The sequence below is a fragment of the Teleopsis dalmanni genome, chromosome X (assembly GCF_002237135.1).
Source record: "Teleopsis dalmanni isolate 2A chromosome X, ASM223713v2, whole genome shotgun sequence".
Lineage (NCBI taxonomy): Eukaryota > Metazoa > Arthropoda > Insecta > Diptera > Diopsidae > Teleopsis > Teleopsis dalmanni.
This window is the reverse complement of record NC_051848.1, coordinates 45,571,142-45,584,176: the sequence shown is the minus strand read 5'-3', so window position 1 is coordinate 45,584,176 and position 13,035 is coordinate 45,571,142. Positions and strand designations below refer to the sequence as shown.

Below are 13,035 nucleotides of genomic sequence, written 5' to 3'. Positions count from 1 at the left end.
AAAAATCACATAAAATAATTGAAAGAATTATTTTTATTAAAAAAAGTTTTTTTTTGTGAAATGTCAAAATTTTTAAATTCAAAAATTTTAATAACCGTACTATTATATGATTATTTAAAATCTGTAAAAGTATATGAATAAAAACAGACAGACGGACGGACATCAATAGTTTATGTGTCCCAACATGTTTATCAAGAAAATTAGATTTAGTTTTTTTCTATCTTCCTCATTCCCCTTCCTGTTCTATCTTTGCGTAATAAAACGAAAAATATGTTATTTAAAAGAAATGTTTTGTTTTAAAAAAATGTTATATTTTCCTATGCAGTATTAAATCCAAAGTGGATCCAAATCTACCATATGGATCCTTTGGCGACATAGTAATGTTTGCAGTAAATAACTAAATCAATGTTTTAAAAAAACAAGAAATGTTTATAAATACAAAAAATTAAAATAATTTCTATTATGGATAGATCTAAAAATACGATATTACAGCATTCATTAATTACCTTAGCACAATAAACACAAAATAAATTTAAAAAGAATTCACACTATTTCCTGCAACGATTATTACTTTTATTATTTTTATTATTAAAATGTTTAATGTTTGATATTTGTTTGATATTTGAAATTTCAAAAAGCAATGCTACCTAATAAGATTTAATTAAACACGTCAATTCAAGTTATCGATAACAATACTGAATCCCATTGCGTGAAATTATATCGAAAAAGTTGCAACGAAGCAGAAGCGAAAAGGGAAAGCGTCTACGCAAATTTAAGCCCGCCATTATTTTTTTGCTGACATCGATTCAAAATAAAATATTTATTTTGTAAATGCAGTCATCAAAAATTTTATAAAATGTATAAAATTTTTACAAAAATGTGTTTAATTCATTTTTTATCATCTTAAAGTATTCTTACAAAGACTCTTACAAGCAAAAAAAATGTTAAGACAATAAACTTAGAATTCAATAGAATTGAAAAAACATCTTGCAAAATTTTTGTATACATTTTAAACAAATAAATAAAATGTTTTTAATGCAATAAATATACTTTCAATAATATTGATAAGATGATGAAATATATTTTTATATATTGATGTCAATATATAAACATTTTTCCCCTTTTTATAAGCGCCAATATTGTTCAATGTCAAAAACAAAATTATTTTATTTTTAGAAAAAACCTCTTTGTAAATATATTTTATTAAATTATTATTAATTATTTAATATATAAGTATAAAAATCCAATAAGTTATTAATTTTCATGACTTACCCATATCTGTCCCTCTGGCATTTATAACTTAACGAATATGAGACGCGAGTTTAATGAGCGCTTATAAGAATACACAGAACCGCACTTCCTCACTCCGGGACCTAACAAATACAAATGACAATTATTTCATAAGATACGCATAAATCAACACTAAATGAAAACATAGGATGAGTACGACAAAAAAAATAATTGCGGCTACCAACTAAAACCCATAGGGTATATAAATTTATTAATAAAACTTATTATTAATATGTTATGAATGCAAATATATGAATTTCTAGTTTCTTACTATTATTTATTTTTCTCTTTGTATTTTTAAAAATATTTAGTGCAAGTAGTGCATGTGCAGAAAGCTGGCTCTATTATATTGAAATATTCACAATGCTCAACTGAAACTTTTCCTAGAATGTTTTGTTGTTTTCTACACATAATCTGTTTTGTACTGAGTGGCTTTCTTGGCAGTAAATAGCAAAAAAATTCTTTATAATTACAATGCAGTTCCTGACACGATTACACTTTTCTGAACGTTGCAGCTTGACAAGGTATTTTAATTAAATCGGTTTTTCTGCATAATTTTTCTACTCTGCTATATATGTATTTGTATAATTTGATTCTTATGACGTTTTTATTTGATAAATTTGAAGTCTTTTTCACAATGGAAATGCTCTTTTAACGCACTTTAAATGCACTTTTAATGCACTTTGGGTGCAATGTTAGGTCTCTTCCACGAGCTACTTGTAGTAAAATTTAATTTTAAAATTTGTTCTGAAGTAGATCTTAAATTTAACGCCAAAACAATACATATGACCTTAACATACACCACATTGTCAAAAAAAAAAAATCATTATTATATCGTTCATTTAAGTAATTCGAGTGTTCTCGTATCTATGCCAGTAAAAGCTTGTAAAAGAGAATAGTAGATAAAAGGTGTGTTGCTCGAACTACTCGTAGTAAAACTCAAGTAATACACATGTAAAGTATAAACTGAGAGCGTAACACAAATAAAGTATCAAATTACGCTCTTCACACATATTTTCATGGAACAGCTTTGTGTAAAGTCTAAAGAGAACACCAGTGCCACGCAAATAAACAATACAAAAATTTATATTCAAACAAAAACAGCTGATTTACACATCACACAAACTTTACTTGAAATAAAATATACGAGTGAAGTCTGTGTAGCATTTTCAAATTTCGACAGAGATGTTACGCTCTCTCAGATGCTCTCATTTACTCGAACATTTGCTAGTGGAACGCACTTGTGTATACATAGTGTTACTCGGAGTTACTACAAGTATCTCGTGTACAGACCTTTTCGATTGGTCGATTGGGACAATATGTATAACACTCGAGATTAATTTATAATACTCTAGATATTTTAAAATTAACAGCTGTTTTATATAACAGCTGTTTCACAAATAAACTATGATTTGATTCGATATATTTATTTATGAAAAATATAAATGTATTTATGATCTATCAAACCACTACAAATATGCTAGATAACTCAAAAAATGTTCGACAGGGTAACTAAATTTGACAGATCCAGAGTAAATTTAGATTGAGTTCAGATTTATCAATCGAAAATGCCATTAGATAAAATAATTGATTAAAAAAGCTTTAAATTTATACATGACAACGAGATGGCGTGGGTAATTGTTATGAATCTTACTTTGTGTAATCAAAATAAAAAATAAAAAACTTAAACGCCAATATCTGTAAAACTCAGTAATATGATTATATAAATTTATTCTTAGTTATTGGAAATAAAAGTTGCAAATTTAACAATTTCACGCTCCATCTACGGCAAATAGATCAAAATAAAAATGTACAACTTTAAATGCCAATATCTACACAACTTAGCTGCATCGGCATAAAACATGATCAAAAATTTATCCCAGACCCATATCCTTCTTCTACTTCATTCCGTTGCGTTCCCAGGGGAACATTGGTTACAGTTGTACCTAACGAAAAGATATTGTTTAAACGTAAGTTTCGCACCTCTAAATCTGTTGTGCATGCAGTAGGTGCATTCGCCGTATATGTACGGGCACCACTTGGAGACTGTAATTTTATAAGGTTTAGACTCATGTTTTATTTCCAGAAAAAAGTTACTGAAGAAGGAAGCAAAGCTCTGAAGATGGGTTACAAGCGCAATGACAGTCCTGTAAGCTTTGCACGTAATGATAGGTCACTTTTAAATAGGCTGTTCCTAATCTGAAGAACATATGTCTTTTGCAGCCGCTAATTATGAGTACCGATGCTACGATGTGGACTGCGCTTAGCTTCATTACACCTCATTTGACCTTACCGGCAAGAGAGATCCTACCAGTAGCGCATGCTACCGCTTGCATCGTTCGAAGATTCTACGTAATTACTGAGCGTCCTCACCACGTCAAGGTGGCAGTCCCCGAGGAGTGTCAGACCCATATACTTAAAAATTAATATAATCAAAGTTTATAGTTACTTTTTTATATCCAAGCTAAGAGTTTAGCTTGTTGTTATTATTAACTATTACTAATTATTTCGTACTTCAGCAAGTTTGTTTGAATTCTTGCGTTTTTAAGATAAATTTCTACATATTTCGGTTTATTATTTTAATGATAAGGCATCTAAATTATAATTCCACTTTGTGCATAATTAAGTATTATTTTTCTGTTTGACCGTGAAATGGTAATAAAATTATTAATCGTTTTTTAGTAAACAATAAAAGATAGCATTTAAATCGATTCGTCAAGATATTTTAAATTTATAAAAATATCTTATAAAATTTAATTAAAAGTTTAATGATTTATTTATAATATTTAAACATTTTATTTGTCTGAAATATTTTTATTATAAATTTTAATAATACTATTAGTATTAATAAAATTAAAAAAATTTTAAATAAGTTTGAGTGGAACAAACTATTACAATATTTCAACTTATTATTTATATAGAATATTATTTGTTTATAATTTTTTATTGCCATTATCTGACTCAGATTTTGATTAGTCGTATAACATATATGTACCTATGTACAGCGTTTTATAAACAAAAGAAAAAGTACAATTCGGAATATATATCTACAATTTCAGAATTTATATAAATAATTTACGACCTTTTTTGAAACTTGTTCAATATATTGTATTGTATAGCGAACAATTTAAAGACTATGATTAATCTAAGTCTATGATTGTCTATGACTATGATTGTTTCATTTTTAGGTGTCTAATTATAACATAGTTTTTAAAAAAATTAATTAAAGATAGAATTCTTACAAATGTCTATTAACATTACTTGTTTTTAAAAAAATTAATTAAATATAGTCTTTTAAGCAATTTCTTAATATATATTTTAATACATATAACAATTCGTTTACAAAACATATTAATATATATTAATTATATGAAGTATAATAAGATAACGTACTTTTACTCGTTCACTTTGCTGCGGTGAATTGCAATTTAATTAATTATTAAATTTTTATTATATAAATATTAATTTAGTTTCTTTTTTTGTCGATTAAAACTCGACAAATAATTTTTAAAAAGATTATTACATTTCATTTCAATAATTTCAAATCAAAATTACTTTTAATTAGTTAATGTATAAATATTAAATATAAAAAAACAAAATTTTTAAAATAAATAAATAAAAAAAACACTTTTGTTTTAACAATATTTCTTAGCAAACTGACTCTCGTCAATAGTTGTAATCTGTGTGTATATCTTAAATGTGTCTGGTGAAAAGAAGTCATATTCGCCGGTGAACATAGTATTCTCAATACAGTACCTACGGACATCCAGCGAGCGGCGAGCCCAAAGCTTTAATACCTTATGAAAACGCCATTGTCTTTCATATAATTCTTTAGCCGCAAGCAATTGATATTGATCCAATGGATTTGTGTAAAATATATAAAACAAAGTATGCAATAGCAAATTTTTAAATTTTAAAGGTTTTAATTTGTTTTTGACATCTCCAGACAATTTGTACTCTTTAGGGAGGTAAATTGGAGTGTCATCAACACCGTAAATATCATCTAAGGCCCCACGAAAGGTGTCTAGCAAATTGCCAGGACAATTCAAATCAAGACCCATGCGTGTAAGGTCCAAGCCTTTGCATAGCATCGTCTGATCAGGGTCGGTATTTGTTATCATTGATGCTAATGCAAGCAGACCAAATTGATCATCTAGCACTTTTTTTGCTGGCTTCGCCTGTTCAGGCATTTCATTTGATGAGCTTTCTTTTTCCTTGGTAGCGTCTGATGAAATCGGCTTATCTAATGTTGACGGCATTTTAGCGTTAGAAGATTTTGTTTTGGGCATCGCTTCATCAAGATCGGTATTCCTTATCATTGATGCTAATGCAAACAGACCAAATTGATCATCTAGGAATCTTTTTGCTGGCTTTGCTTGTTCAGGTATTTCATTTGATGAGCTTTCTTGTTCCTTGGTATCGACTGATAAAATCGGCTTATCAAATGTTTTGACTGATGTTAGACACATTTCTTTTTTCCCTGGCTTATTTATTTCAGGCATTTCATTTGATGAGCTTTCTTTTTCCTCGATGTCGATTGATAAAATCGGCTTATCTAATAATAGTGGGTTTTCTTTATCAGCGGCGATCTTAAGCGAATGTGATAAATCGGGGAAGTCTTCTGAGCGCATATTAAAACGTTGTGGTGTTGTTCTTAAGCGAAAACTATCCGACGAATTGGGATGAGCATCCGCAGCGTTAGTTAGAACTTCACTATAATTCTTGGACGTTTTGGAGCCATTGTAAGCTGCAGTCGGTGAATTTTCAACAAAAAATAATTTATGCAGCTGGTTTTTATCCATGTCAAATCGAACTTTCTTTTTCGATTGATTTTTGTTTTGTTGGATATTACTCTTCTTGGGTAACATATCGAAACTTTCAACTGCAAATTAAAATCAGAAATAATTATCATAAATATAATATATGATATTAATATCGATCAGAATGTTTAATTATTACCTTGCGTTCTATAAATTTTAAATAAAAAAAACTATAAGGACGCGATTATGTGCAACAAAACTTATCACAGCAAAAACCACGCGAATGCAAAGGCGAATGCCAACGGAACTAGCGTTGAAAGCGTGTGAATCACAGTTTCCGCGGCGAATTCAACCATTATTTTTTAAAGTTACACACAGGATGTCTTGTGTTGAACACAAATTGTCCTAAAAAATTTTTTATAATTATTAAGGAACTAAATAAGATTTATTAATTACAAATAGTTTACCAACAAATACTTGTAAATAAAAACCAATAAGTGAGATGTGTAGCTTTCAATATTTTTTTTAATAAAATTGCTGAGAGTTATGAATGATATATATAAAAATATATACAAACAGCTGATAAATTAAAAGCAATTATACATGAAAATATTTAGGAAAATAAGACAGATATAGTTGATAATTACATGAAAAGTGATTTTAATTTTATTTGCTAGTTTTTTAAACTAATTGAACGAATTTAATTAAGTCCGTGTGCGAGTTCACGTAAATTGAGATAAAGTAAATTGAAAATTTTTGGGTATTTTTTGCACTGCACTTACATAAATATTTATTTATTAATTTATTGAACTTATTTTTTATTTTTGGTTAAAATTTTTGAAATTTACTTATTAAACATCTTATAAAATTTTCATAATGGTAATGCCTAATTTACCTAATTTTTATCTAATTTACCCTATTCGAAATTCTGGTAAATGCGAACATGCGCTGCCATACCGACATAATTTACTATTTTCCTCAATTTACCATCTATTTACCATTTACTTGAACTCGCACACGGCACACATTTAATATAAAATTTTAACAATTCAATGCATTTCCTAACATATTAGAGTATTTCATCTACTGTTCTCCTCTACAAGTTTTTACTGGCATATGTAGGTACGGGAACACTCAAATTACGCAAATGAACAATTTTTTGTTGCCACGATTAATTTTTTAATATTTTACTTGAATTAACAAAGTTGAATAATATTGAGATTTAACTAAAATATTATTAGAATTACCAATTTAATGTATGTATATAAATTTCTTTAGTTTCATTCCTGAATATTTGTATTGACTATGCAATAACGTATGTTTTCTACGATATGATAATTCTCATTGCAATGAGGTATATGTGCAAGTCGTACATATGTATATACATATATACATATTTTTAAGTTTGCGACCAGCTGATACTCAAACCCCGAAAAGTATTTTAAGGTGTTTATACATTGTTTGAAACCATATACATATTTTTATAAGAATCTAAAATAAATGAAATATTGTAGGTTAGGTCAGGTTATACCGGCGATTCCACATTAGCAAGACTTTGGCAATATTTTTCCATACATTCTCACTTTCGAGCATAAAAACCTTGCCAAATTCTAATCAGTTTAGATGCCGTATTTATTATTTTTTATGCAAAAGGCATATGTTTCAATACAATATACTATCGAAAAGCCTTGATGTACTTGAACATCACTAAAACCATCACTTAGGAACGCAAAATGGAAAAATTTCAGCCATTGGATCGTCAAGAATAAGAGGTGGAATTACATACCAGTTATTAAGGCAAAAGCAGACATTAGAATACAGTTGGCTTAGTATTAAGGCAAATAATACTTTTAAGCGTTACGTAAAGCCCTCAATGGTTTGAGTGTCCGTTATGGTTTGAGTGCCAGCTATCAGCTGATAGCGCTTAAGTTTTACTTTTAGGTGTCAAAATTTGCATACAAACCTTTTTGATTTCAACTTGTTTGGGTTTTTTAATCAAAAATATTTCGAAATGACACCTGAAACTACAATCAAAACTCTCGTGTGAATGCAGTATTAGGCTAGAGAATAAATGCAGCTACTGTAATATCATAATACCATTTCGATTAGCTTAGGTTATTATGATATGACACATCGCATGTGTATTGTGACTATATTGAGACTATATTATACAGACGATCAACTGATTGTTGATCATCATCGACGACTATTTGATAGTCTGCACATCACATTGAAAAGGTTTTAATAACATGTAACACATATTTTAGACATGAGAGGGTTCGAAATTTGTTATGGAATGCGGAAATCCTGTACAACTACTCGATGGGGGTCATATAACGAGCTAATTTCTTGCTCTCATAAAATTGCTATGGTCAGCAATTAAAATTTCATCAAAAAAGTCAGAGTGGAGAATATATTCCGTATCGGAGTATATATACATTGCTAAATTACGTATATGTTATAACGAAGGTGGATTAAGAATTTTCTCAGGTTCATAATAAAAAGTATAAAAACAGGTTCTTAAATATTATTAAATTTTTTTTAATAAAATTTTATTTTTTATTTATTCCTTTTTTTTGATTTTAGTGATGATTGCTTTTAATTCTCTTCAAGGTTGTTCTTTAAACTCTGTTTACCACTTCCAATCAACTTTTATCTTACTCAAAGCAAATTATATTTTTGGTAGGAAATCGTAAGAGACACTTAATATTCTGAACGACCACAGCAACATCGTAGTCCGAAATAGAACTCAGCTTCGTGAATAGACAAAAAAGAAATAGAAAAATTAGTTTTATGCCTTGAGTTAAATCGTTTGTATCAATTCAAAGGACAAGCATCTCTTCATTTTTTCCCAGCCACAGGAAAACAAAAGCGGCAGAGGATGCAAATTGCAAAAAGTACAATTATTTGTAAGCTGCCCTTGTGGTCGACTTCTCCACTTCTCCACTTCTCCACTTTTTTTAAAGGGTACTCAATGACAACGAAAGTTCTCACTGAATGTTATGTAAATAAAGTTTTGTGTAGTATCATTGGATTTGGTACAATGGTCTTTAGCTTTCACTAAAATATAAAATAATGTATTGTTTCATATTATATGGCGGCAAATGGCGGTATTTCTGGAAATATTATTAATTATTTTAACATATTGCAAATCTAAAAATATTACTGTCAAATAATAAAGATAGAGAGTTTGTCTTTAGTTGTAGGAATATATACACATCTAATATGGGTAAGGACATGGTGTTATTGGACTGTATCCAGGGCATACAGAATTTTTGTTGTTTCTCAATTAGTTTAACGATGCCTCATGTGACGATTAAAAAAAAAAGTAGGGGATTTACCTCTAATGACTCTCTACCTCTATACAACTGTCATTGAATGAATCCTATAAGGGGCTGCCTTTTGATGGCAAGCAATTGAAAAGGCGTGCTGCACAAAACTATAAGAATGGCTGCCTTGAAAATCACATTAACGGAGGCTCTTTTTGCTCTGCTTCATTGGCTGCGCTCTCTCAAGTTCTGGTAAAACAGCAAGCTAAATTAGTAGTAACCAGAGTCAACGCTCTCTACCACTGGTCCAGAATTGACATAGGGCACGCGATCATACTGAAACAGAATTTGCCAGTCCAAGTCTCAATTGACTACATTTACTCTAACCCAGATATCGATTTGAGGTTAGACTTACTTATACCTAGTAGGGAAGACTGAACTTTAGACAAAGGGATTTTTCTTCACACGATACATATATATACAAAAGCAAGATGAACGCGTCAATTGTGTCATATTTTCCAATAAACTTGGTCTTAGGCAGAAGTAATGACTATCCACTATGCAGTAAAATAGGTCCTTGGTATCCAGAGTCCAGAGCCTTGGTATATAAATTTCATGTTATTACGGTAAACGAACAGTCAAGCTGCTTGTAGTGTTCCTGTTAGAAACTGGCATAACTCTAATAACTTGAGAATACCGAGCTTCTCATAACGAGCTAGCTAGGCGTATCATTGTTCACCTCACATTGGTTCATGGACAAAGGCACATCTCAGGCAACTGCAGGGCGAATGAGTTTGTCAAGCCATACATTTTACTTTCTTACATTTATTTCTCTGATTTTAGTGTCCCATTTGCAACATTCAAACTAGCAATTAAACAAAAATTGTTAAGCATAACTAAGCAAAATTTGATGGATGAATTAGATCACAAGTATGATCTAGTCCAAACTGGACAAAAACTATACTAATCAGCTGGTTAAAGTAAGGTGTAACCTGCTTAGCACTACGGTATCGATTCTGATACGTCTCAGTATGCTAGAAAGACATGTTATGAAACTGGGTCTACTCTACAATAAATTTTGTCGTCAATATGGCTCTCGTACTGCTAGCCTATGATAGATAATGACATATAAAGTTGAGCACAGTTTCCTTCTCATTCGCAACTATGCTCAACTTTATGTCTCAGTGTCCATCGTTGGCTAGAAGAAGACCTATATTCTTCGGCGCCCATTTTCTTACCGATCTAACCGAGCTGTCATTCTGCATAATTAGGGACTTAGCCAAGTTTATAGAAACGTCACGTCGGTTTACTTTTATATAAATGTTGGGGTGGTGACCTCTAGTCTGCGTTTGCACAATGTTAGTCCGTGGTGCTACGACAGACCGTTATTTAAGCTCAAGTGGGCAGAAAGGCGCCACTTCACCGCAGGCTAATTTGATTATTAAGAAAACTCTCAGATCCTCATAGTGAAGCGGCATATAATGTTGAGACTTAAGTTTATTGCAATGTTTCGTAGTTTGCTATAATTCACTTACTAACGGCAATCAAATATTTCAAATTCCATACTTTAATTGTATGCTTTTTAAGTCTCATAACGAACTTGACTTTTGGTATATTTCAGTTCACTCGAATTAAGTAAAAAATAGTATCTTGCCAGTTGCAATAAACGATAACACTTGCTACTTCGCCAACGCAAGCAAACAGCCACTAATGAAATAACACCAAATATGTAGCACTTTAGGAATATTTCCAGTGGCGTACACATGCAATCCAGACTAAGCCAAGTGGTACAGCAATCACAAAAACTTTACGTGAATTACTGAAAAAAAAAAAAAAAAAAAAAGGAGAAAAAGTAAGTAATAACAACGAAGCAACTATGCAACTCTACTAGTACCAGTTCCAGTACTCGTACCAACCGCAGTACCAGTGGCAGTACCAGCATTGGTTCCAGAACCAATACCAATAGCATAACAAACGTAGTAAGAGCAGTTGAAGTACTGCCCATAGCAACAACTCAGTACGTTTAAATCGAAAACTTATTCCTACAATCTAGCAGATATGTGGAACAAAAAGGATCGTTATCGAACTGAAGTGATTTGTAATGAAAAGAAATCGTAAACAAAATGAAGTGAAATTAATGAAAGCAATAAAACTTCATTCATCCGTTGGATGCGAAATGTAGTCGCACTTATTTCGGTTTGCGTTTGGGAGTTGGTGTTGGTGAATGTGCTTGGAATACGTTTCATTGTACACAATGATACCGTCGAACTCCTTTTTGGGTTTTTCGTTTTAAATAATATCTCTGTTATTCTAGCAATGCAATTGCGGAAGCAAATGTTAAAATCCAACATTCAGGCAGTTCGATTTTTGGAAATCTAATGCACACACAGCCCCTAACAAATATGTTTGCACAAATCCATAAATGCATTGGAGCCAGCACAGGAACTGATACCATTTTGGAGGAAATTGTGAAAATTTGTTTTGGATTCAAAAAAAAAAATGTGTGTGCGTAAAACGAAATAAACAAACAAACAACCAAACAACCTAACAACCAAACAATCTGAGAGTAAAAAACTACAACAGAACAGAAAGAAGCGGAAATGCTGCTACAACTCAAACTATGACACAGAATTGGAAGTTGGAAGTTGGAAGTTGCTCCTGCAGCTGTTAATTTTAACTTTTGTGAACTGACTGCACTACTTCGGTTAAGATAAGATCGAGGTTATTAATTGCTTAAATTGCAAACAATAAAAACTGAAAACTGAAAACAGAAAACAGAAAACAGAAAACAGAAGCAGGGAGGTAGGCGAAACCCAAACTCCCGACAAATGTTATAAGTTTGAAATTAAAAGTTACTTACATCACAAACTTAAAATAAATACTCAATTCCTTAAGAATAAAACAAACTTTCAACTATATCATAATAAAAAAAGATACCTATGCAAAGATAGGTATCCAAGTACAGAAATCAAGTTACAGAAAATGCTAATGCTTATTAATGTTCGTTTTGACGAAGGAAATTAACTGTTTAACAAAAACTATTGCTTTCCAGAGAGTGGTATTTTGAACAGTAGTGAATCACAACAACAAAATTTTATTAGTTTTTAATTTATGTATGGTTTTGAGTATTACCAAATATTTACCATCAGTGGTCTTAGAATTAGTGAAGACTGCAAATACCAAGCGATGAACTCGTGCCCTGCCAAATTTCAAAATGCTTACCATATGCGGAACACTCTGGTATGTTCTCACTGCAGCTAAAACTACTTATGCTAATGATTTCAATATTTGGTCGTTTCTATTAGCATAAGCTGATTTATGCATATAAAATAGCTTGTTTATTTACATTTTACACATAAAACATATGACAAATATTTCAAATTTTGGTAATTTCCATTGTGGGAAATTCATTAGTTGAATTATTTATAATGATTTCATTTATTCATTTATTTATATAAGCTCTTTGTACAGTAAATTATCCTCAGCCTTAATCAGCAAACTGCCTAAATGCGGCAAGTGGAAACATGTTATAATTACAGATCAGAAAAATTTAATGTAATATAAAATAAAAGCATTTCGAAATTAAGTAATGCAATTCCTTCCCTAAAAAACTTTAAAGTTTATCTACAAAACGATGAATAAGAATATGTAGAATACATATAATCAGAATATACATATAGTCGGAACTTAGGATCCATAGATGATCCATTGCTTAT

The 13,035-nt window shown here is 30.6% G+C and overlaps 1 protein-coding gene across 1 annotated transcript; it reads right to left on the bottom strand.

The window, feature by feature from the left end:
- Positions 1-4,925: 4,925 nt before the first annotated feature.
- LOC119688360 (CCR4-NOT transcription complex subunit 2-like) lies at positions 4,926-6,446 on the bottom strand. The gene is made up of 2 exons (XM_038103038.1): positions 6,250-6,446; positions 4,926-6,172 (listed from the first exon to the last, which is right to left on the bottom strand). The coding sequence occupies exon 2, from the start codon at positions 6,156-6,158 to the stop codon at positions 4,926-4,928; it is 1,233 nt and encodes a 410-aa protein (XP_037958966.1). The 5' UTR covers positions 6,159-6,172; positions 6,250-6,446.
- Positions 6,447-13,035: the final 6,589 nt, after the last annotated feature.

Coding starts and splice junctions, on each gene's coding strand:
- LOC119688360 (XM_038103038.1), bottom strand. CDS start 6,158: ATGTTACCCAAGAAGAGTAATATCCAACAAAACAAAAATCAATCGAAA.